The 25,996-nt window shown below is 40.6% G+C and overlaps 2 protein-coding genes and 1 long non-coding RNA gene across 3 annotated transcripts in view; 1 reads left to right on the top strand and 2 right to left on the bottom strand.

Moving 5' to 3' along the window:
- Positions 1-25,996, bottom strand: part of LOC145436102 (uncharacterized) — a 423,401-nt gene that overhangs the window by 115,615 nt on the left and 281,790 nt on the right. The gene's annotated exons all lie outside the window — the stretch shown is intronic.
- On the bottom strand, positions 1,479-11,641 carry LOC145436093 (uncharacterized). Its single transcript, XM_080313377.1, has 5 exons — positions 9,024-11,641; positions 8,045-8,504; positions 6,637-6,759; positions 4,141-4,363; positions 1,479-2,537 (listed from the first exon to the last, which is right to left on the bottom strand). The coding sequence occupies exons 1-5, from the start codon at positions 9,148-9,150 to the stop codon at positions 2,337-2,339; spliced, it is 1,134 nt and encodes a 377-aa protein (XP_080169503.1). The 5' UTR covers positions 9,151-11,641; the 3' UTR covers positions 1,479-2,336.
- LOC145436094 (crustapain-like) overlaps positions 24,887-25,996 on the top strand; it is a 41,558-nt gene continuing 40,448 nt past the window's right edge. The window contains exon 1 of the mRNA XM_080313379.1: positions 24,887-25,036. Within this exon, the coding sequence (XP_080169505.1) occupies positions 24,934-25,036 (103 nt within the window). The 5' untranslated portion in view covers positions 24,887-24,933. The remainder of the gene's footprint in view (positions 25,037-25,996) is intronic.

Below are 25,996 nucleotides of genomic sequence, written 5' to 3'. Positions count from 1 at the left end.
TTAGGCTATGCGATTTTGAATAATTTTACGAAATAAAGTCGTGGGCCACATCAAAGAATCACGTGAACGTAATGTTACCTACCCCTGGGCCGCAGGTTCCGTATACGGACGCCTAACTCGGACTTTTAAACCGACCTTCAACTTTGCTGGTGTCCTTGCATTCAGACTTATTCGTGCAGTCAATAAAATCCACATCGCTACCGATGTTCTCATAACGCATTTGTCTTGTTAGACTGTCATTGACGGTAATGACATATTTGCGCAACCACTCGCGTCGTATAGTTACTATTTTTGGAGTAAATCCAGATACCAGCGCTATAAATATACGCCCTGTGTAGTACAGCATTCTTCCTATTGAAACAGCATAGTCGATGTTGTATATTGCGGATGTAGCTTGCTTAAAATAGCTCATAATTCCCCATTTGCTATGGGTTGCGCCATTGAACTAACAATAGCATCATTTAGGCTCAGCTTCCTAAATCAAGATCAAATCTCGACAACTAACCAATGTTCATATTACAACTCCAATATTCCATCATCATTTCCGTCATACATACCAATGTATATGTCAATATAACTGAACCAAAAACTCGAAACTAGGGCTGTACGTTTCGGTCCGTACACTGCTTCAAACTCTGATGTATATCTACTTTCGAATTGACATGATGTGGTACAGATTTGTGTGTCATTAGTGTCGGTCTAAAAATAATTACGTGTCGGGACAATCGTCCGATCATTGCTGTTTTCGCCATATTGATAGCTAGGTGTCGATGTCACTGTGATCAAACAGACAGGAAGTATTATTATGATTCAACCGCCATGAGCAGCGAAAATCGCAGCTATTTTTAATTCGCTTCTGGCCATGAACGTGGTTGCATAAACAACAGATGGAGGACGAGTAGCCTATCCGTACGTTTCACCATTGCCATACCGATGGCCATAGGTTCGAGGCCGACTCCAAATCTCTCTTGAAGTGATGGGGGTCTATTTAGGCGCCTCATTGACCCTCGAACCGATAGGGCGATGTCTTGCAAAAAAAGTCTACAGCGACAAACGTCTGTGCTATAATTCGGCAGCTCAGCCATCGTATAAAGAATATTGTCCTTGTGTGAGATGACCACAGATCTCCAACAATATGATTACTAAAAAACAACAACTGATAAGATTCTTTGAACACCGCCCCGGATCAGCTTTATCGCGAAAGGGCTCTTACAATGTCGCAAATCTGGTTTTCGGGATTGGCTAAGTTATTGATATTCGTGTCGTCAGGTAGATGCAGGAATTCATTGTTTACAAAACTTTTCTGCCTGGTGTGCATGCAAAGTATGTTACTCATATCAATAGACACGTGGTGGGACATATTACGCACACAGTAAATGATTGTTCTTTAAGATGCCTCCTACTTCTTAGTATAAGCTCCCCAATTCCTGACATATTTTCTAAGTGAACACAACGTAACAAATCAATTCAGCAGATACTTCGTTTGGACTGTTTGGTCGTGTTCGATAGAACAATGTTTCGCAAGAAAAAAAACACAGTGAATGATATACATTACGACTAGTACATAGTACTTCCGGAGCATTCGCATATCTTCGAGATCGTTGCTGCGGTATATTGAAGAATGATGCTGCGTAGTAGTCTGCGAGTACGCTTCTAATCAAGTGCGTTCGTGCGTTCCAAGCGGTCACTCGATATTTGAGCATGCTACACAATGAGCAACGACAATTGGGCATGTCACTTTATCACCCCAACCGTAAGCCAGGAGTTGCAAACCTGTATGTCGCGGCCCATTGGTGGGCCAAGATTCTGTTTCCAATAGACCATAGAGCTTTTCTGGTATATGAGCTTTAAGTATAGACCAGGCGAAAGTTATGACCTCTTTTAGTAACTACCTGTTTCCCAAATAGGCCGTGAATAGTTCTGGGCGAATGTATCGAGCTTTGTTTTAGTCATGAGTTTCCCTTCTCTGAGAGGTGGACAATGGCGAATTTTCAAAATGCCGGCAGCGACCATAATCAGTTGGGAACCACTGCCCTAACCTAAAACATAATCGTTCCCTAAATCCAACCTTAACCCTGTGTGAAAGCAACATGCCCGAGTGTCGTCTGCTGACGTGTCGCATGCTATTATGTCCACGGACCGTTTTAAAAAAAAATGACAAGTCTGTTGAAGCAGGTGGCAATGGTTGAAGCGCGTTTTAGGCCGTGCGGCTTCTCGGCCCACGTAGTGTTTCATCAAAGCATCAGGAAGTGACGACATAGTTCGGTAAGGGAAATCTGTTATGCGTCACCCATCTTCGAGCTGGCAACGCACCTCGACGTGGTCTCGGATAGGTTTCACGAGAATAGCTTGAGTTTCGTTGGGCTTTTCGAGCGGGTCCCGGACACCTTCTCGTAATCGGGTGAGTTTAAAAAGCGCCGGAACGAGTCCGAGTTCATTAGGTTAAATATGGATTTTTGCGCTTCTGTGAAAGTGGTCTTGTCTGGCTTGGAAACTGAGGTTTTCGTCCGGTCACGCAATTTGGAATCAAGATTCACCTGTGAAACATAGACAGTGTCTGTTAGATATGTCGCGATAGACGATTTATCTGCTGATGCATAACATAGAACACTCCGCTATATATTTTCAAAGGTACGTTCATGATAACGTTTCATGACGTTCATATGAACATACCCTGAAAGGCCTAATTCAAATTCTATGCCGCAAAAACCAGTTAATCCGGGGTCAGCAACCTTTTGCGCTCAGCGGTGCAGTTTCAAATTGAATTCTATTTCTCGTACCGGTCTTCAAAAAACAAAAATGTTCCATATTGAAAATTTATTGCAGCTTACGAAGTGAGAGGTCATTAAAGCGTGCCCGCTGAGGTAGTAACACACGTGTCTCGAAAAAATAGCTCGATAAGATTTTTTTAATCTCAACCACTGTAATTGCGAGCCTTCACTCAACTCCAAAAAAGATAAAAAATCTTCGTGGATCACAGGTTTCTGACCACTGAGTTAGTCGACTGTGTATATCACATGTTTCAATATCTACATAGCTACACTATGATGAAACAAAAGTTGCATATTGTTCTGGCTTTACAGCATAATAGGTTGTCCATGCTTCTGCATGGATGCGGTACATCCGAGTAACAAATTCGATTTTTTTTCGATTGCTATGTACGAATTGCATCGGTAACCTTGATGGATTATGTGATGTTTTCTTTCATTCACTATTTATGTATATTTGCCGTCTTGTGTATTGGACTTCTGTTACATTCTGGGATCGGAGCATTTATCTTCCATCGCATAATTGACATGCCGAAACCGAATGCGAGTCTATAATTATTTTCCAGGGCATCTAAAATCTACTGTTACAAAATATCCCAATCGAAATATTATGCAAACTGCCATCCAATTAGTCAGGAATACGAGTGCGAAATATACAAGTCGTTGCGAGCAATTTATTATTGAAAACTCGAGGTCCGATTCGCATGCAAATTAATCCTGGGATTCTGCAGTATTACCAAGCAGTGAGCGCTAACGATGTGCCGTATTAAGCGCATGGTAGGTGTTACGAAAATCAACTGCTTTTACACAATCGTTACTACGTGCAAGCATCGATAGACCAAAGTGTGATCCGCCCTTCACATCGTAATACAACTAAATACCAGCATAGTCACCGGGATATGAAGGGGATAAGGTATGTGCAGTGATAACCGTACAGCCAGTGGCCGATTTTGAAGGTTTTCCTTTTCGGTTTCACCACCTCTGTCACGGATCTGCCGGTAAGCATACCAAGTGTTTGGATACTTTAACTTCATTGTTATGACGACTGGTGTTTTCCTAATTTCTAGTTATGTACTAGCTACATAATCATTAGCCACACATATACTTTCCAAATTAGGTTTTGCGAATTGGCATTGTAAACTGCTCACCACACCAACCGCATGAATTGTGCTTATGCCTATGTACGGGTACTCGTATAGAACCGTTTTTCATGATAGCTTGCTTTGAATAGGCTAGCAAATAACTTCCGTGTCAATGATACAACTATAGTGTATAAACTTTATCCCTTCGCCTGTGTAAATAGATCGGACTAACGAACGTTGACTGTGAGGCATATAATTAGGAATCGCAAAAATGGCTGTGTTTCGCTCACCTCTTTCGGTGCGTTGACCTCCACGTATTCGTCGAAAATCTTTTTCGCCACTCTCGATTGCTTGGAGCCTTTCAGGGTCTTGTAGCTCTCGCATTCCAGCCAAAAGTCCAAGTTCTCCTCGCTGAATTCCGACTTTAGGAAGGAGCGAAACGCCAACAAGGCAGCCTTGTTCTTGACTATATCTTCCAACGTCGGCTTCAGCGTCAACATGTTGCCGCTCGCTCTAATGGTGCGAAGTACAATCAATGTATAACATGGCCGTATACGTGATGTGTGGTGCTACTCATATCACTAAAAACACAGGCGTAATATATACTAACGGGTTGAGTAATATCTTATGTTGTGTATGATACAGATTACTATATGAACCGATATACTTCCCACCCTATTGCTTAAACCACAGAATAACCGCTCTAACGCTTCTTCGCTTCTTCTTAACATGGGTGGTTAATTTGCAAGGTACAACCGTCCAGGTACCTGCTTAGGATTGCTACCAGCTCCGCATTCGCATTGCCTCGAAACCCGGAGAGTGGACAATTCCAATACCTTTCCCGACTTATTAAGCACGAATTAACGATTGTACCGCGATTCGTATTCATGTTTGATGATGACTAGGGCGAGTTTAGTTGCTGCCAAATCCGTGAAAAGTTGCACTTACTTTTCACAAAGGTTGTAGAAAAAGTTGCATTGAATTTTCGCAAAAGTTGTACAATAAGTTGCATTTATTGACAAGTTCCATCAAATTATTAGGTTATGAGATACTCGAATCGTTCCGTATCCAAGGCATTGTAGCAAAACTCAATGTAGGCGACTTCAACAAAATCATTAGCCCGAAAAAATTGACTCAGTGTTGAAAATATGATTTTCGGCGGTAGCCTATGAATGTACGTCAAATCAGAAAGGACCTCGCATTCAAACGACAGTGAAATAATCAAGCGATCTATTTAGATATAGTGCCAAATATCTCTAGTAAAAAGTTAGGTGCATAAATAATCGAGAAAAAAATCATGCATAAAGTTGCATGAAAAATCGAAAAAGTTGCAAAAGCTTCCATGACAAAATAAAGAAAAGTTGCAAAAATTTGCAATATTTAATTCCTCCTGACAGCTTAAAACAACATAATACAGAACTTATGAGTATTTAGGAAGCTGCCGGAAGTTTTAAAAAAAGTATTTTCTCAATGCACAAGGATTTTGATCGTCAGATCCTAATACTAATTTTAACTTATTGGTTGATGCAGGTTGTTGAAGCGGTCAAAGATGTTTGCAAGTAGGAGCGTACAGCCATATACACCACAATGTTCTGTACGGTGTAAAAGTGTTATTTCACGACACCGGTATCTGGATTGTAGCTGGCGTTTTATCTCTCTTAGCACAGTCAATCGATTCGTACGCAGTATATTGTGGTACGATTCGAATGGACTGTAATTCGATTTCTCTGTCCCTACCAAATCACTCCATTTTAGTAACCCCAAGCATTTCAATCACATGTAGTCATGCAAGGAATCCGATTTACAAATTGCATTCACGCTACGATCGAACGCCTTGTTAAGCTTGGTGTATACTAGGGCTGGGCAAAATCGAGTACCTGAGTGATTCGATTCTGAATCACGTAATATGCTTCGAGTCGAGTCGAGTAATCGAGCATCACCCATTATTACGTCATAACAGAATGTAATACGCCAAAGTTCAAATACTTACCGTTTATGCCACTATAAAGAATATACTGCCTGTTAACCGTGACATAGATGATACTTTGATATTTTTTCGACCATACCGATTTCATTCCACTTTGTGACAATGTTGTTGACAATGACTTCGGAATTGTGCTACGTCCTGTAATCTTCGAAGCTTGTACTATATCTTTGGTATGCTACGATACCGCCAATCAAGGTTTCAAGGTTTCAACAGTGAAAATTAGTATCGAAACGACAATTCTCATAGATAAATTAACTTTCAATGGCAAGAAGCGTACAATTTCAGTACTCGAAAAAATCGTATTTTACTACTCGACTCGAATCAATAAAATTAATACTCGATTCAGATTCGAGTACTCGAATCATTGTGCCCAGCCCTAGTGTATACGCGTGAAAGCATTCGTAATACATCCTGTTTGGTATAGCGACCGCACACAGGGAACGGAAATCGTGTATATCGCCGATTTCTACCATAGCGTATGGTGCTAAGTCTGCAACAACATCTTGCCAAGGATGCACACACAGGTGGTACTGGCAAAGAGAGTTGACTACACCCATGGGATATATCGTGCATTCGACTCATGGCCATCCATTAAAATGGGTGTGAATGCAAGTGTCGGTACCAGAGAGTATAAGGACAACCAGATTTTCACACTATACTCCTAGGTGGAAATCTGGTAAATACGCCTATTTTACGCCATCTCTTCGTTTCATCATTTCAATTCACACAGTTCACCCATGGTAAATATTATGGTCAGTATAGACGCGTCAATTCCCTATGCATTGCTGACAATACTTACTCTGCACGCTTTCGCCTTTTCAGTGACTTTCTGAATGGTTTCCTATGAGTGCTGAAGGTACTACTCCGGTATACTGCGTTGCGTTCGTCCTTGGTACAGTCTGAACGAGCTTCGCTGCAATTCCTTCGAAAATACAGCAGCTATTAGTACGCATACTGCCGTAATGGCGACTCTGTGAACACCAAATGCAGAGATATGAGATACGTAACTATAACATATATATACATATATATAGGCTATTTATCGATTATACAGGGTCAATTTTTGCATCACTGGCGCGGCCACTACCTGATCTAAAAATATTCAGCCGTCCGCAAGAAGTAATCAGTAACTCATCGATCCACACTTCGGCTTAATTATGCAAGATCATCGCAGTAGCGATGCGACTTTGCAACAAGGACTCTAGGCAATAAGCGCTAGCGATACCTATCTTTCCATGATCGCACCTACACCTTGTAAACACACTGCTACATCCCGATAGTGGCTGATATAGTGAACTGCCGAATCTTGCTGCGTTCTAATACATTAAACTATAACGACTACAAATTTTGTTCGGTATACGGTGTGAATAAAGACTCTAGCGGACATGGAATAAGCCATTCACCGGCATAGGAAGTCGCAGTGTTTCCAAGTATTGGTGCCGTCGAAGCAATTCAACGTCTTGATGACTGCAGGCCTACATCTTCCGCTCAATTTCTTGAAATACGTGTTAGTTTGTTTCCTACCTTTCTAAGCCTTAGAATCTAAGGCGTAAGGCGTTTTCATATATTGACAACCTACCAAACACAACACCATCGCACTGACTTGCATTGCAGGGACCGGCTATCCGAAACATCCAAACTCTGACGTCCGTTTGGGCACAATGTATAACGAGTTATATGAGCTGAATAGGCGGATGTTGACGCCATTATTCGTGCTGCTTCTGTGTCTTTTTTAGGATAACGATGACGCAGGAGTAATCGTCGTGATGTAACCCCTAAAATCTATGCCTTGGTCTCCGATTTAAGTACTCCTTTTGAATTATGCATGATAGCTCTAAATTTTAACGTATCCCTGTTAGTAATAGACCTCGACTCAGAACACGGATTGTGTCAGAGAACGGAGTAGCCAGGGTTTTCAACAGTAGCATTGTCGGCATTATCAGCTAAACATCCTTAGTCGTTGGGATCACTCATTCACATTGCAAGTTGAATGTAAACCACATAAACTAGAGCATTATGACGGCGTGAATAATCTATAATGCAATTAAATTGGTAATGTCCAGCGTATCTTCGGGGTCGAACAAATAGACATATTACTCATAGCCATAGCTCAAAGATTTTCCTATACTCATTATGATCCCCGGTTATTAACAAACATGGCGAGCAATACATCACAAAGCATTACGCCTAGTTACAATTCTTCTTACTTGATTTCTGCTTCTTCCTGGACTTTCGTAAGCTGACTATTTGTGTGTCTCATAGTAGAGTCCGCAGCTCCCTCGCTATCTCCAGAGCTCTCGACATCTTCCTGAAGGTCTATGGGATCAGATTCACTTATTCGTTTCCTTCCGAAAACTGTGCTTGTGGCGTTGGCGGCATTCGATACAGTGACGGTTGGTATGCTCTCGCCGATTCGTTTGTGCGGTTCGAGACTCTCTTGGTATTTCAAATGCAAGTGTATGATCGGTTGCGCGCTCCGCAAAAGCGCGTGGACAGCGCCAGGCTCCGGTACTGCACTGTTCTCGTGTTCTGGATCGCTGCAATAGCCCCGTTCGCTGTCGCAAGCACTTCCTCTTCTGCCGTGTTTGGTAGTGTTGATAAATGCGCATTCGTCTTCGTGCTGCAATTCTCGGCAAGGAGAAAATCGCTGCCTTCTCTCGGTCTCACCTGTTGCGTAAGAAATGTTGCTATGAAATGAGTTTTACGCATGTCAATTATGATGTCACAAACGTAAGCACCGTGGTTTCGTGTACAAATAAAGACTCAGATACTTGGTTCTGTGATATACATTACATTGCCATTAACATTGCCATTAGGACTTGAACTATATACCGTAGAAAGGATCATTTTCGAAAATCTGTCTTTTTTGCAAGCAAGCTTCATATTTCGCCATTCAGACATATACAATTAACCAAAGCGCACAGTACACCCACTCCAGTAGAAACCTGACGGGTACCAGGCCATAGCTACGCTAGGGGGACTAGGTATTCATGAAACAACGCATGGATCTCCATAACTAGACATAAACCTTGAACATAATATATGCAACGGTGGCGGTGGATTGTCTAGCGGGAAAACGGGTTTACCCTCAGACATGTGAACTATTCTGCAAATTTTGATGCAGTTCCTCAAGATATGCAAACAACTACAATGCAGAGATTAGCGGTTTGAGTGCATCTTACAGACCTGGTCTATCTCTTAGTTCTTTCATGTAAAATCCGACTCTGTAGTTTTTCTTTTTCCCGTGGATCCTTTCCGTCATGGTCAGCGACAACTTATTCAAAGCAGACTCGTCGAACAGAGCAATACTCATTGCGTTAAACGAACTAGTCAATCGTTTCTAAATGCATACCCGAGAAGTCAGAACTAAAGCCTTTGGCGTGCATGGGATCGCATGCAATCTCGATAATACAAAACGATATGAACTTCTATCATACAAGTCGTTTACTAACCGCACTTCAATAGTAAATAAGTAAATAAATAACAACAACCTATGGAATGACATTAAAGATAATTATTGCAGAAGTGCACATTAATGGACACCCGAATGTATTGATGAAAATTTGGCCCGATTTGCTCAGTGGAAACGTACTCCTACATGGATTATGACGTTACTATTGATCCTGCCATACGCGGAAAGCTTTGCTGAACACGATTCGAGTGTGCTGGTGTATTTATTTCTGTGCATGCGCTATTAACGCGGTTCATAATCCTTTGAGTAATAGCTGTTACATTAATTAAAATGTGTCCGGTATTCATTAGTACTGATGCTATTAATAGCGGTGGTGCGAGAGATTTAGTGGAAATATCGACGATTCCGATCGATCAAACACGAATTCAAAATGGATATTTCGTCAAACTCTTTCGGATCCGCGCTCAATAAATCTGCCACTATTGATCGATGATGCATGAAATACATTGAACCCCATCAATACATGTGGATTAGCAACTTCAACAGATCGGCAAGTCATGGTAATATATAATCGCTGCTCTCTACCCACAACACGATAATATTTCTAATTGGATAGCATTGACATTCCTCCATGTTCTTCACCAATCGCGTCATAAACTACAGCAATTTTACACTACAAACCGAAAATTCTACGTACTCGCTACATTCTACACGCGCAAACCCAGCAACATTCGCATATTACTCGGTGACGTACTCAACGAATGACGGGATAATCAAGTGCGAAAACACGGAAGGTCAGAAACGCGCGTATTTTCGATTTCGAATTTGACAAGTGTAGATTGTAAAGAGAGAAACCACCATCACCCTTACCTGTTACGTGTAGCCTAACATATGCGCAATCGTGCGCCTTTCATTTATAGCCTGAACGTGACACGCCATACACGGATACTGATCGAAATGCCGGTTTCCTAGTAATGCACCAATACGACTAGTTTCAATTGGTCTCTCCAAGCTATCGGCCTATACTCCTAGTCTACGAGCGCATATGTGCAAACATGGTGTTTCACGCCTGTTCGTACTGATATTTTCTCCTACACACCATCAACAATATCATAGACATACGAATCTGCATACATACTTCTATTAAGCCGGGGACGAATGTAATTTAGAGTAATGTATACCATCGAGATTATGGAATTGATCGCGGTCGTGTTTACTGACTTTACTTTTAAAGTTATTCTACATATTTCATTCTTAATTCCTTATTACGACATGTCAATAGTTCTGTTATTGCCCTCATGGTGCATCATCTCAACTTCGATAATACTTCTAGTATCGCGGGTCCTCTGGCAATATAACACCATGCACCATGTTTTTAAATATAGAGACTTAGGCAACTGAATCAATTTGTTGTTGTTGCTCGACTCTATGCTACATCCGCATCGCTCCTGCTTCCCTGCGCATGCTACAATATACAATGTCCTATTTATGAAATACAAATTTGTGCAGGCTGGCTTGTACTGACTGTTTTCTGGCTAGATCACCAACGGCGTCTGCTGGAACATGTATAACACGTCTGAATATAGTATATACCGATTGGCGACGAATGCACCTTACCAAAACTTTTTAATGGTCGTTTCCGTGACGTAAATATCGCATGATATATCATCTACGTGATGCGTTGACTGATTTTTATTTCTAAAAATGTAGCGGCTATAACGGGTTGCTAAGTACATCGGAAAGTTTGTCATTTGCTCTAATCTGTTGCGCTGAGTGAAATACTAGACACATTAAGTGTACTTGTTCAAAGCGGCCATATCCATACTGTACAGTGTACATGTACAGTACACGCAAATGCTCAACGAGTCACACAGATCATTTGGGCATGTACAGAATCACAGTGAAATCGCATTATGTAGTTACGTGTTACTTATATTTTGTATGCTATGGCACAACTCGTAACGTGTACGAGTCTAACGTAATTGGTTACTACGTAACGAAATCTGATAGTGTACGGCATTTCAAATTCCTCTTGCTACAGGTGCTATGGACTGTTATATAATATCGAGACTTATCATGAATCCCTCAGGTAATGCATTCGTTGCTGCGGGGTATATACATAACGTGTCACAGCTTGGGGCCTGTATAAATTCCATATTGCTAAATCTATGATACCGCTGTCTTATATATGCATGCAGCGTATCTGGAAGCATACAACTCGCGATTTATACATCCGTACTCATGAATATTCATGTTATCTATATGAATTATGCATAAGAATGCAAAAATCCTAACATCTGCCACGCGAGCGCGGCCAAGTTATTCAGATGTGTCAAACAAACATTATTTGCTCACTGTCTTATATGAAGAATTGAAGATATGCTGATTTACAAGTTCAAACTTTTCAGCACATGTTGAATAAATTCGATTCTATGCAGATAAATTTATCAATGACGCGAAGCTATCTGAAAAGTTTGCCCAGATCCCGCTGGATGATCACAAATGCGACATCATGTGTACTGTACACTGTACAGTGGTACACACAGATTTGCCTAACATAGCTTAATGGTGAAGCGTCCGGCTTCTTGATCGGTAGGTCGTGGGTTCGATCCCCGGCCGGATCAGACCAAAGACCTGAGCAGTAACACTGGTATCCATAACTTCCCCGCTTGGCGTTGTGGCATTACAGGGATAGCATGGAGGGTTAGTGCAAGACTTAGAAAGCCTTACAAGGCTATATCTCCACCTTCCTTGTCCAGCGGCATATGCACATCACGCACTCATGGTATGCATATGCGCAGATCGTGTGCATGTATATCATGAGTCGGAGTATATGCCGCAAAAACATCAAGGACAAAATTAAATTACGTCCTTTCCTTTCCTTTTCCTTTCCTTTAGTGCTAAACTCAAAACGCTTTGCTGTTCTTCTCGACAAATTGCAACTCCTCAGCGTGCCGCGCTTGCATTATGATTTCATTTCAGCTGGCTATATATCCTGTACTGTTATGTTCCACTTTACTTGATGGTATCAAGCTTTATTTATTGACGTCAAAGCGCATTGATACTGAAAACTTCCGGACGCACTTTCCACCACGTCGAACGCGCATGAACTAGCGCGTCGCATTCAAACGTCCAAAACGGCATGACAGATACCTACGTACGTTCGTACTAACGAGCTATATTTTACCAACATACGATAAATGGGTGGGCATTGAACGCCTTCAAAACGGCCGCGTAAAACCAAAATACCAGGAAACTCTGATTATCGAAATCGTGATACATGATTGTGACGGGCTTAACTTGAGATCGGTGCCCAACCGATACCGCCACGGCATTTTGTCTGGGTAATTTGACTGCAGACATATGACGGCACGGCAGTTCTATTCTCCGTATTCAAGCAAAGCATGTCATGTTATATTTAAATGTTAATATTACGGTAACGTAACTGTATATCATTCACGGAATACTCTCTGCCCTATCGATAAATCCTACACACGTATTTTCCTGCGTACCCATGAGACAATCGTCCCTGCAGTATACTCAGAACACAAACTGCGTAGAGCAATTGCCTGATAGAGACTGGTTTTGCAGATTTCTGCTATTCGGAATACCGCATCACCGGAATTCCTTGCCATTTGCATTGATGAAAAATTTCTATAAAAGACTCAACGTTCGCGAAAGTCATATGGTATGACATTATCGCGTCAATGACGGTTGATGATACAGTCGCTGCGCGTATCCATGATATAGATTTAATGTATTGAAAACAACATAACTATTTGTATTCTATCGCATGCGTACGTGTCTGAAAGCACGAGAGTGCCCGTATGTCAATAAACTTATGCTATATAATTCGACAACTGACACTCTGCACAACTTACATTTTTTCCATTTCATCTCTCAATCACGGCCAGAATTGCACGATACACGGCGTTAATTACACTCAACACGGCACATCCCGACTTCAACATTAATCATTGATCATGTTTGTATTGATTTCTATATATACGTTCAGAGACCCAAAGTAGATTGCTACAGATACCTGTGTCCAAGTTGACGTTAATACGGACTGTATCGATGACAACAATGTATAAATATTTGACGAATTGATCACGCTGAGAAGGAATGCAATGATCGTTGAATGAAGTATCTGTGTTGATCAAAGATAGACTAATTAATTGCCTTCTCGTGTCCGAATTCACACAGAAACTGATCTGTCTGCAGACGGTCGGCTACAACACGTCACATAATTCCACAGTGGCACGAAACATCAGGCATGGATGTTTACCGACAAATGTTGACTTTATTACGAAATCAGCGAAGAAAATGCAAAGACTTGGGTGCTTACAAATGTAGTATCACAATACAATTCGTTGCTACCCGCGACTGTATCCAGTTTTTGCAGTTTGTATATTTCTGTTTTCGAAATCCGCGGATCGTCTGATACATGCTCTTTTCTATGATGCTTATTGCAAATGCGCTATATAATTGATGTGGAACTTCCGAGAACTGTCATGTGTGGTGTATTTTGATGTGTATCAGGTTAGACAAGGTGAGCAAAATACACCCTCTATAGTTTTAATGAAATAACGCTATATTTTCTGTTACATATAAACAATAAACATACTTGCAGTTTGGATGATAATCAATACTGCTTCAAACATGAGCCAAGAACAAAGCGAATAATCGTCCCCAATATCATCGCAATATTATACACAAATACAATGCAGTAAGTTATCATTTGTACTTCAAAATACTTCAAAACGAGAAGGTTGATTTTTAATGTATGTTGGTAATTCTTGAGCATGTCGACCTAAATACGTAGCGCAAATATATACATATTGTAGAACTAGAATTTGTTACCTGCGGTCACCAATTAGTACATAATTGTACTCATTCTTGTGGTTTTAAAATACTGTGATCAAATATGAGGCTGAACTAAATTCTATACAAGATTGGGCGAGTTTCAGCGCAACTACAATATATTTTAGGTAACTCATTTAATAAATTTACGAGTCATTATTCTGAAAATAGACATCATTTATCTATAATTTATAAGCGCGTTGTTGAAATTTGGATGGCAACCAATCGGGCCACTATTCTGTCTCACTAATTACGACAAAGACACTATTTTTATTGTCACATAGACGCATTACGCACTCCCTTGTCTAACTATACAGCATATCGACCCATTAACTACTAATTCATCGCTATATATACTTCTAAATGAAATCAGGTTCATTTCTTACGATTTCAATTGTAGTCGATATTTTGAGACGCTTGCTAGTAGCTATAACTGGACAGCACCTACCAGGGACATCGATATAAAACAAGGCTGACTACACCGAAATAGTTTCCTAGTGTGTGGCGAATATATTTTTACGATGTATAGCTCTGCTGAACCAACGTGAGAGTGGATGAATAGTACAAGTGAACTATGTATGTATGAGTGTTACTTGGTGATAAATCGGCATCAGTTGGGAAAACAAACTATGTAACAACCAACGGCTGATTATTCAATTATATTCAACCAACAGAGTCAATTGCCACATAAACAATTCCAACTACACTGGCGTCGGTAACAACGCTATCAGAACAGCTCAGATACGATATTATAAATTAGACACTATCCCACCTGGGAGGATTAGTAACGCTTAAGATAAATACATCGTATTTGTAATTAAGATTAAACCGGTTTTATGAGAGGAATACAGAATTTCGCTCAATTACCATCATTTGGTATAGCGTCGATGTGGAATCTGTAGTCTCGAGAACTACAGTCATCAGAAATTTCATTCCCTTGTCGACGTGGAATTCGTAAGAAGCGACGCTTGGTGATTTCTCAAATTATTCCGACAATTTAATTCTCTACTGATGCGCTATCGCCGTTACGCCACTCTTCTGACCAATATAGATTGCTGGCAATCTTGTTTCACGCAATACACTATTGTCGGATAGGGGGTGTCTGCAAAAATCTCAATCTCTGTATTCAGGAATAGCGAAGACCTACAATGACGCATAATGCTGGTTAGGCCACGTGTCTAATCCGACTTAGAATCATTTCTCCTCTCGTAACATATTCGCGTTTGACTTACCCCGTAAAGATATGCGTCACTCGCTATTTTTTATCGTAAGGCGATGGATCTTATATATAACGACTATAACGCGTAACCGGGAATATACGAGACTATTACAAGTCCAACCGAACACACATTCCCGTTGAAAAATCGATGAAACGTCAAAGTGTGTATAAACTTAGCGGATATGATAGTTGGAAAGCATCCTGCTCTTGGTATGCACATTCACCGAGTAGGTATTGAAGTTGACACGTGATCGGCGGCATACCTAGTCAATCAATTCATGTATATCACGTACGTTAGCTTCGTCAATGTATTGAGGTTTCCAATATGAATTACCTCCGTGAAACGGGTTCGTTGACATCCTGTCGCCCGCCATACGGAAACGACACTTTACAAGTCAGGCGGAGGAAATTAAGTTCCGTGACGTTCAAAGCCGTGATATCGCGAATTCGTTCGGCGGTCGTTGAGGATAGAATACTCAACTCACTTTTGTGTGGAAGGAACTTCCGTGTCAGCGAATGTGTCTGACTCGTGACCGGATACACGAATGGTTCAGTTTCCTATTCATGCTACATCCCGGTTTGAAATCCATGCAATCGTTAGACGTTCAAGATCTTTACTGCTAGTTGGTCTGCTACGACTTGAGCTCAAATTACTAATGCAGAAGATGTATCAATATGCACCGTGCTGTGACTCTTATGTTGTATCTTTTACCGCACAAATTTCAAAACCACAATCCCACGCGCCACAAACTCACACCCCTTCGCGAAGGACTAATAAGCATCTTATGCCCATCGGCTTTAGGCGAGAATTGCAAAGAGACGAAGTATTTCAAAGATGTCTGCATATGACGACGCCATGTCAAAGTAGAAAATTGCAGGATGCAATCTAAAATTGACTACAATATCCTATTAGGCCACATCGATTATTAGAGTGGCAACATGACGAACGCAAAACTACGAAAACTGTAGTGAAGGCGTAGATCAGTGCACTTCGACCTTGTATGGAATGGTACTCCCTTTGGCGTTTGCACAAAAGTTCCACACTGATACACCGCATAGAAGTAGTACACCCTTGACAAATTTTGTTACTTCATTTTGAAGAGCACTGGTATTGGATATTGCAGCGGTTCCCAAAATATTTATGATGGCGCCATTCGATTAGTAATCACCACTTGAGGAGATCCAATGAAATGAATTTGAAAAATAATTTGAATGAAAAAGCTTCCAAGACATTAAGCGCTGTTTTTCAAATTCCTATTTTATCGAAACGCACATTACCGAAATGTAATTGATTTTGCAGAACAGATCACGCCCCGGCACATCATTTGGTGTTGCATGCATGCTTCGTGATATCAATTCTTTGCGGTTGTTAGCTCGAATTGATTTCCGTTACCACAAAATAACCGACTTCGCCCCAAAATTATATTACAAATCGCGCAAGAATACGGACACCACAGCCCACAACTACAAATTCGGCCATGCCAGTCTTACCGTAAATGATTCGAGTTCGAGTAATTCAAATTGTTCATGCTATTGAAGGTGAGATATGTAGAAATACGCTCAAGTACATTTAACTTTTGAGCAAATGATTTATTCTCAAACTGTACTAAGTCATATCTCCAGAAAACTATGTCATAAAATATAAGATAAGACAATTCATATACCACAGTCTCTGTATCCAACTAATCGTCATTCTACAACAGAGGCTTCCTAATTGAAAATCTAATTGGTATCGAAATGGTTCGCTATTTAGCATCAGATCAGTTTTCCACTACCTTTACAACAACAGCAATTTTAGTCGGCTCGTCTCGTGATCATATTTTCCTTGAAATAAGATGATTAATTGTCCTAACTTCGTCAAATGTCAAGGAGATAAGCTTACTCGATTAGACAAAGCTCTTACGGATCGTGGTATTTTTTAACAGCGTGCGTAATTTATCCCACCGTGACATTATTGAGGTACTATTACAAATGCAATGAAAGTCAGACACTTGTAATTAATCTCCCGTGTTTCCCGGGCCACTACGCAAAAGAATAAAACCGTGGAATTATGCAAAAACTTTGAATATCTTCGCGGCGCCATTGGCAATGTTTCGTAGCTACCACTCTGATCAGCTCCAGGCGAATGAATTGTTGTGTTTTGGATATCTGCAACAATGCGTGGTGCTGTTGGAAATGCATATGGCTAACAAGCCATATGGTCACGCCATTTTACGACTCACTCAAAACTATTCAACATCCTCGCACGTAGCGTTGGGACCCCGGGAAATCCCGATCCCGGGATCCCAGGATTTGAAGCAATCCCGATCCCGGGATTAGCCCCAATGAAATCCCGGGATTTGTGAACAGCATCTAGCAGGGCTTACGTAGCGTTATGTGTAATTTTTTGGTAATAAAGCAGTGTCAAAATCTAGACAGGTTGTCTAAAACATTGTTTCTTAACCTTACGTCCCTGCAGCGCCCCTTTTCGAAAATGGCCTACGTCTGGCGCCCCCGCCCATATTTTAAGGATATTTCGCCAACAAATTACGAAACCGTCTATAAGCGATGATACTCTTTATCGGGGGTTCCTAACCAATTTGAATGTCGGAGCCGCATTTCAAACTTCATAGTATACGCAGGGAGCCGCATTAAAACACCCGATTAGACTATATACTGATTCTAAAGGCATCTGATAACCTACCTCTAAATCTCAGCATCTAGCAAACTCAAAAGCCTGCACATGCACATAGACTTCTACAGATTGTATATCTGTTATTCTAGCATTGGTAGACGCAGATTGGCAAGTGCTATACATTGATATCAATTGAAAATGCATATCATTACTCAACATACTATTTTGTTGTTATGTGATAACTCTTCATACATTCCAGCACATGATACACAAGTTTGCAGAGGATTATTCTATGAAAAATATTGGACTTATTTCAATTTATACTTGACTATGAGCCGTTATTTTAATGTTAGTGAAATTGTGTCGTAATTTACTCTTCTAAAATACGATATATAAAGGTCTACGAGCAGCAGAACTCAAGATATGTCGTTGTCTGACGGGTATTCCTCCGTGCGTTTGACTCAAGTCCGCGAGAATTCTGTTCCTCTGTTTTCAGAAGCGGCCTTGGACGGCTTTAGAGATATCTAGTATTCCTCATTTCATCATTCATATACAAAAATTGCCTATAACTATATATAGAAGCAAACAACAACTGTCGTACATTATATTTTGTGGCATATTTAGAGGTCACTCCGAGCTGCAAGAAGGCTACCTTGGAGCCGCGGTTGGGAATCAAGATTATAAGGAATAAATGTTGTTTATGTAGCTTGCATTATGCGCATTTTACAATTTTGCTAATCCCGAGATATCCCGGGATTGAGAAGCGAAAATCCCGGGATTTCAAATTCGATCCCGAAGTCCCAACCCTACTCGCACGTCGCAGGTTCTCGGTCGGTAGGTCGTGGGTTCGAACCACGAACTGCGATCGTTAGATTTTCGGGGGTGCTTGACGGAAGCCTGAAAGATAATTCCAGAACAGTGGTTCTGAAATTTCGGAGAATTTAAAAGCTAATCTGCAAACGTTCCACTAATCGTTGTTCTAGATATCTAGTGTTATGAGACTAGTTCAGATTACAAAACTTTACTTTTAAACCTGGTTACTATTAACTCATTTTCTTCAACGCTGATCAAAAATAAATGGCGCTAATGGTTAACCGATCTCGGCTTACAATTGAGGTATACGATCTGAAATAACGGTTCCGTCAAAAGGTGCTCTAACTTCACAAGGGAATGGATTCGTCACGGAAAGGAATTGTTAAAAAGGGATCGTGCTGTTCACATGACATGGCTTGTTCTATGGCAGTTCCCAATAGCGAACGGAAGAGGTAGCGTATATTTTTGATGCCAGCGTCGGTCTAATATTGGTATAATAACTCTTCAAACTTCCCTCCAACTCCTCTATAATTCTCAACAATGTTCCTTCTCTGTTTAGAGTCGTATAGGAATATGACCATCGTGGAAGATCAGTATCTACTGCGATATTTTTACTAGAAAATTGTATTTTAGTCACGCGATGTACCATGTGTCATCATAAACGACTCGCTGCAGCGGCGTTGCACTGATGATTACTCGCACGTCGCGTGACATTGCCTGATGCACGAAGCTATTGGGCCGGGTTGCAAACTGTAGGCTGTGAAGTTCCCTTCCTTCGTCTTGTTTATGTACGGCATTGAGATTATTAAAATTAAGTATGTTTGTTTTCCGTAGCGGATATCAAAACTCATTCGTTCCGTGGTAGTGCCTTACGGTTTCGTTTGACATCTATATTCTCATGGGTAGCTATTGCCTATTGCGCAATTCTACAATCGCGTTGTTGCAGCTCGAAACCGCCTTTCTGGTGTAGAAACAGGAAATAACTTTCAGTATGGTATATCCTACCAACAGGTCACAGCAATTGTCACCAAACTGTCTTCCTGTCTTCCGCATCAACTGAGAGATCGGGCTATTCCCCGTAGTTTCTACCGGGTAAAGTGAAGTCGAAGTGTTGAAGTTTCGGAGCCCCCTATACATTTTCTGGCATTCTTAACATGGATTCGTTGTGGCTCCGCAGACCAGGCTTATGTTGATAGCCGAACTGTTAAATCACATTATTTTCCTTATGTTTTCTTATCTTCAATGCGAAGGTGAAAACGTTTTAGTGATTAGGACTGAGTGGTGGTGATGAAATTAATTCTTTTCAGCTCCTCACATTTAGACGTCCACGCAGCCAAAAGGCTGAGAAACCCTGGTCAAGTGCTTTTTCGTCATTATCGGACAACTCGCCACGTACAGACCGTTAACTGGGCGGGTCTTCTGAAGCCGGAACTTCCACTTTACGAATATTTTTCCGGCGATTGTTGGAAATTTGGTTGCAGCTTTCGCCACGAATTGTATATAATACAACTGGTGTAGGTTACCTATTCGGGATAATGAAACTTACTGTTACCGATGAACAGAAGGAAACGTATCATGAATGTAACGAAACTTAACAGCCAATCCTAAATTATGATTCATCAAGTCCGGATAATGACTTTACAAATCCACATTTAGATTAGAAAACTCGCAGGTTAGTGCCATTCTTGTACTATCGTACATCAAAAACGTGAAGTTGAAGTAGCATGAAGCACTCTACTTATTTGGAGAGGCAAAGCTGAGCCAATCTAAATTGGTGATGAAAAGTATTATCAGTAAAATTATATATCAGATCACACATACCGTTTATTAAATAATACCTGGATTGAAATGGCGCGAAGCAGGAAAACAAATTAAGTCATTGAATATTTTGGAAAGTATTCATGTGGATATGGTAAGCATATGCATATTTTTATTTTCTTAGCCTATTCTATTAGCCCAGTGGTTCTCAAACTGGAGGGCGTGCCCCACTTGGGGGCGTGAAAGCATCTGAAGGGGGCGCGAAGCCGCAGTTAACGTGAAACGTTTTTCGCACTTTGATCGATTTACCCTCATTTCATGGCTTTGCTTTGTATATTGTCGTAATTTCATGTTTCATAATTCTCTCACGAACAAGCATAACCTTCAGTGCCATCAAACTATCCGTTGGGAGTGCTAGCATTCTGATTGCTCTCTTTAATATTTTTTGACATCCCGATAAGGGGGAGCGAAATTTTTCACTATCACAAAGGGGGGCGTGTCGAAAAAAGTTTGAGAACCACTGTATTAGCCTATCTGAGGTTAGCTCCATCTCTTTCCAGACTGTAAGTTAAATTATAAACTTATTTTGTGGGCAATACACTATTCAAAATTGACTATATTTTCCCCGGGTCTCTGCTGGCCGCAGGCTGCAAAGATGCAAACCCTTTCTGTAGCCAATGACACGAATTTTCGGCAGGATTCGGTTGCCACGCTTATGGTATAGAATTATATCACCACTATTCGTATTTATCACCAGGATAGGTCAGAGCAGTAAAATTTATATTAAATTGAAAACACTATTATCTATATCAGCATTAAGACTGTTGTCAACTGCAAGATGCGCGGCGGATCAAGAAACGAAGGCATCATTGAGTTGGTACATTTCAAGAAAGTGAGGTCTTGATAAAGACACTTCCCGCGATACGGTACACAAATCCGGGAAAATTAACGCCCACATTCAGTGAGAACGGAAATGCCCGATCACTAGTCTGATAGTGAAACCGTAATTTCGATATTATTGTTAAAAGCGGACTTCAGACATTGATACAGACAAGTGATGCCATGTATTTCAATTAGATTGATCTGTCCATAAAATTGTTCACGCTGTCGTTGCATTATATATTGAGAACGGAAATGTTTTCTCGTTACAAGATTAATTCGAATAATCACAATCGCACATTAGATAAATACTTAAAGTTGACGTTATTGGCAAGCAAAGAGAACCAACAATTTTCGGATATATCGAAATAAACTTCGCAATTATTCGACATTCCTTTCTCGTCAGTCATCATATATACCGTTTTTGATACACCATTTGCTCCCGAATTCATAACCCATGTCAAACGGAAGAAGTAAATAAACAACGCCTCACAAATATACAAGATCACTCGTGTCAACGAACTAGACGATGTTTGTTCTTGATTAACTTACTGCTGGGTAACGCTATACGTTCGCATATAGACGTGAGCTTCTGTAGTATCATTGACAGATGTCTAGGTGAATGGTGTGTTCTGATTCTAAACCGTGTGCCAGTCGTTTTTTCTCGACAGGAATACTTTCCAATCATGAAGGGATCAGGGGAGTTATGAAAGAAAAAAATGAGGGTCATGTCGAGAATATTGCAGAGCACGATAACGACAGTATAGAGTACCAATGAGTCGATCAATGACATCAAATTGATGCCCATAAGCGAAACAAATCCTGAACTTACTAAACATTATACCAGCGTCTCTGACAGTAGATTTAATATATTTTTCACGTCTCAGGTATGCCCAAATTGCGACAATGAACGGGAATTGTGGCGTCTAATTTGAAATAACGTAGTCTGATACCATATTTCAGTGTTGGGATGACTCGAGTCATGACTTGACTCGAGTCAGACTAGAGTCAACTTTTCGTATGACTTGACTTGACTCGAGTCACTTTGGAAAAATGACTTGACTTGACTTGATTCGGATCATCAAAATTGTGTATTGACTCGTGACTCGGAGCAAAATTTACGAGTCAATTTCAAGTCATCAAGTAAACGGTGTCGAATAAATCACTGTATCTTGCGTATGTTCGGATTGTTCGAGATACGCCGGTGTCACTCGAGAGAGCCACCAGTCATTCACTGATTGTACGTTACACTGATCTTCCATTGTTAGATCATAAATAAATTGACCACAAACCAAACGATCACAGCTAACGCATTTAGTAGTAGTAGTGGAAGTAGTAGTAGTGGAAGATTAATCCAAATAGCAATGAGTCTCTGTTTCTTAGACGGCTAAATGCTTAGGCCTACGTTGCACAGTGCTCACATTTACCAACCCTCTGGTATGATTTAAATCGAACAAATATAGTTTGTGCGTTTACATTCTTACGGATGTGTAGATGGGCATTGGGTAGTGTAGGCAATTGTACCATATCAATTTGTTTCAACTTCTGAGAGCTTCGTATTAGGTCCTATATATTGGCTGATAATAACTGACTGTAGCATGGAGCTGTACAGTTACTCACGTATTTTATTAGCCGTTCTACGTGTTCGTGAGGGATACAACGTCTTTTTGCATGTTTATTGTATATTTAACTAGATATTCGTTATTTGATTCAAGATAAATGATCAATTAATCTGTCTTTCACACTGCTAGCAATGACTTTGAATCATCACTCATACTTCGAAAATGCGATTTGACTTGATTTGTGACTTGACTTGAGACTTGACTTGACTTGACTCGACTTGACTCGAGTCACCTCCAAAAAATGAGTGACTTGACTTGACTCGAGTCACCTTTGAAAATCGATTGACTTGACTTGACTCGAGTCAAAATCTGCAATGACTCGAGATGACTCGTAACTCGAAGGTAGTGACTTGATCCCAACACTGCCATATTTATGTATCGCTTTATCGCGGGCCATTCCGCAGTTCTGCTTAAAACCGTGTGGAAAATCAGTATATTATCACATAATGTCGGAAGTGCGATATCGGTATATAATATCACGATGAAAATATGAACACCAACCATAACCGGCGTCTATGACTTATGATTTTAAGGGGAAAGAATTGAAGATGTGGGATGACATTTCAATCTTACGTCATACTGAGATGTTTACTTGGAGTGATTGGTACCATTCAGACTTATCGTGTAGCAAGCCTAACTGCCCTAACATTAACCCTAAAACGGATAGTACCTGTAGATATACAGGTAATCTGATGTACACACCTTAGGGACAGAAAATATTAATAACTTGAAAGGTAGCCGAATCTCATTAATGTTTGCTAAACTAACCTGACCAGAGGCAGGTCACTGGAGCAACAGCTATTTAAACAATCCACCAGATCATAAGCGCGTGATATTGCACTATGGTCTGATTTTCAAAGACTGGTAGATAATTATAGAGGAAGCTCTGTGGAGTAATCATGTAGGACAAACCGGGAGTGGCCGAGTCGAAGTATAGTCATTTTCGGTGATCAAGTAGAGATAAAAGTAGAGGTTTGCAATTATGTAGAAAAGCAGTTATTCTAGGCCTATTTTTGCTAAAGACAACTGTTACGTAGACGTGGATGTAATCTACAATTCGAGTAAGTATAGGAAAAAAGCCTACTGGAATACTTCGTAAGTATACTTCGTTTCTGATCACCTTCTGACGGCGAGCATTATACCACATGCTAGAGTTACGCCACATTATATAGACAGCGGCATAACATATAAAATACCAAAAATGCTTCTGTGGAGTCCAATTATGAAACTATTTCGCCCGACCGTCGATTTCTACACCAGCTTCATTCCCTATAGTGTTCGAGTCAGAGATACGTGGATTTAATGCTATCCGAATCTTTTAGCGGACTTTAGATGAAATTCTGGAACTTAATAAATCGTTGACAGGCTTCTTGGAGGTACAGAACTTCAATATACAATTGAATAGTATATTCATATTGAAATAAACCCGAATATTTTCGGCTGACACTCGTCAAGGCTAACCGTCAGTAGAGAATTGGAAAGAACATTGTATATCAACAATCGTATCACAAAATATGACGTCACCAACATTATTTTGTGATACGATTGTTGATATACAATGTTCTTTCCAATTCTCTACTAGTTGCTGACGATTACCCCTGACGAGTGTCAGCCAAAAATATTCGGGTTTATTTCAAAATCGTTGACAGTAAAACACTATTTTTGGATGAAAGATTCGGAGTATATTTGAACCAATGTACCTCACAACTAAATCACATCACTGTAATTGCTTGGAACGGCTTTGCGTCAGTAACTAAGCGTCGGTAATATGAACGGATCATTCAACAGCGCAAACAGAACAAAATCCCATTTCAAGGCAATAACGCACCTTTATTAGGTATCGTACACAGGTCAATTGATCTTAAATTGCGGAGTTCATTTTGGCATTTCCGACATTCTCCGAACAGCTTTGAAATATGCATACAATTGTTTTTCTGCTCGTGTTCCACATATTCCTTCAAACGGCAATCTGTGACGACAGCATCCGAACTCAATGGAGGGATTGGAAAGCGAAATACGGTGAGCGTCATAACAAATTTTGTGTAGATTCCGAACGATTGGCTCATTTCCACGTAATAGGTAAAAGTACTGAGGAACTGGAGTTCACACTATATTTCCGAGTTGTGAGTTAATAATACCTCTCATTCGTTCGGTATGGAAGTGCGTCGACTATATGAGTAGAAGGTCATTACTATTGCTACCTAATGGTTGAATGATTGATATTTATAGCAGGTACGTGGTTAGATAAGCATCTCTGTAGAATAGTTACGTTACGTCAATAACCTCAATAGCATTGCGAGGCGACCGCGTTTCGATCCTATATACACATTCTGAGTAGCGATGGTGCGAACCCCCTAAGAGGTTCGGAATCGTGCAAACGCGAAACTTCTATCGTTAAAGGTTCTTTGTGAACGATAATATCTCACGCCACGTGATGTCACGAGGCTACTTCACACACAAAGCAAATTTTCGTCTTCCTGATTACTCCCCATCTTCTGTGAAATATACTCCTGAGCTCGGTGACTGGAGTGAAATCTTCTGGCACGATCTGATATTAAATTATTGGTGAGCATTTAATATTACGGGGTTAGTTTTTGACCTGCGTGGGAGATTAAAGGCTCACGATCTTACTTTAACTCGGTGGTCCGCAACCTTTTTTGACTAATCCCATCCTTATCAAACTCGACATATCTCCATCGTTCCCTAAAAGCAAAATGTCGTCAGTATCTAAGTACTTTTACTCTTTCGTTTTTTGTTTTCAAGGTTGTTTATTCGATTCCAAACACATGAAAATCAGGAATAACACGCAGGTCGCGACTTGGAACACCTCACAAACATACAACGTGTATAGAAGGAACAAAACCAGAGGTGGCCACAGTAGCCACCGTCGCTACTCAAGTACAAGTAGAAGTGACGCCGGAATTTCTACTCAAGTAGAAGTAGGAGTGGTGGCTCACAAGTAAGTAAGTAAGTAAGTAG

The sequence above is a fragment of the Botryllus schlosseri genome, chromosome 3, assembly GCF_051294905.1.
Source record: "Botryllus schlosseri isolate E-star chromosome 3, Bs_hap1, whole genome shotgun sequence".
Classification (NCBI taxonomy): domain Eukaryota; kingdom Metazoa; phylum Chordata; class Ascidiacea; order Stolidobranchia; family Styelidae; genus Botryllus; species Botryllus schlosseri.
Note: the sequence above shows the minus strand (reverse complement) of the source record. Positions and strands in the feature narration are given on the sequence as shown.

Coding starts and splice junctions, on each gene's coding strand:
- LOC145436093 (XM_080313377.1), bottom strand. CDS start 9,150: ATGAGTATTGCTCTGTTCGACGAGTCTGCTTTGAATAAGTTGTCGCTG. Junction 8,505..9,023: donor AGAACTAAGAGATAGACCAG/GTCTGTAAGATG, acceptor CTTACGCAACAG/GTGAGACCGAGAGAAGGCAG. Junction 6,760..8,044: donor CAGGAAGAAGCAGAAATCAA/GTAAGAAGAATT, acceptor GTATTTTCGAAG/GAATTGCAGCGAAGCTCGTT.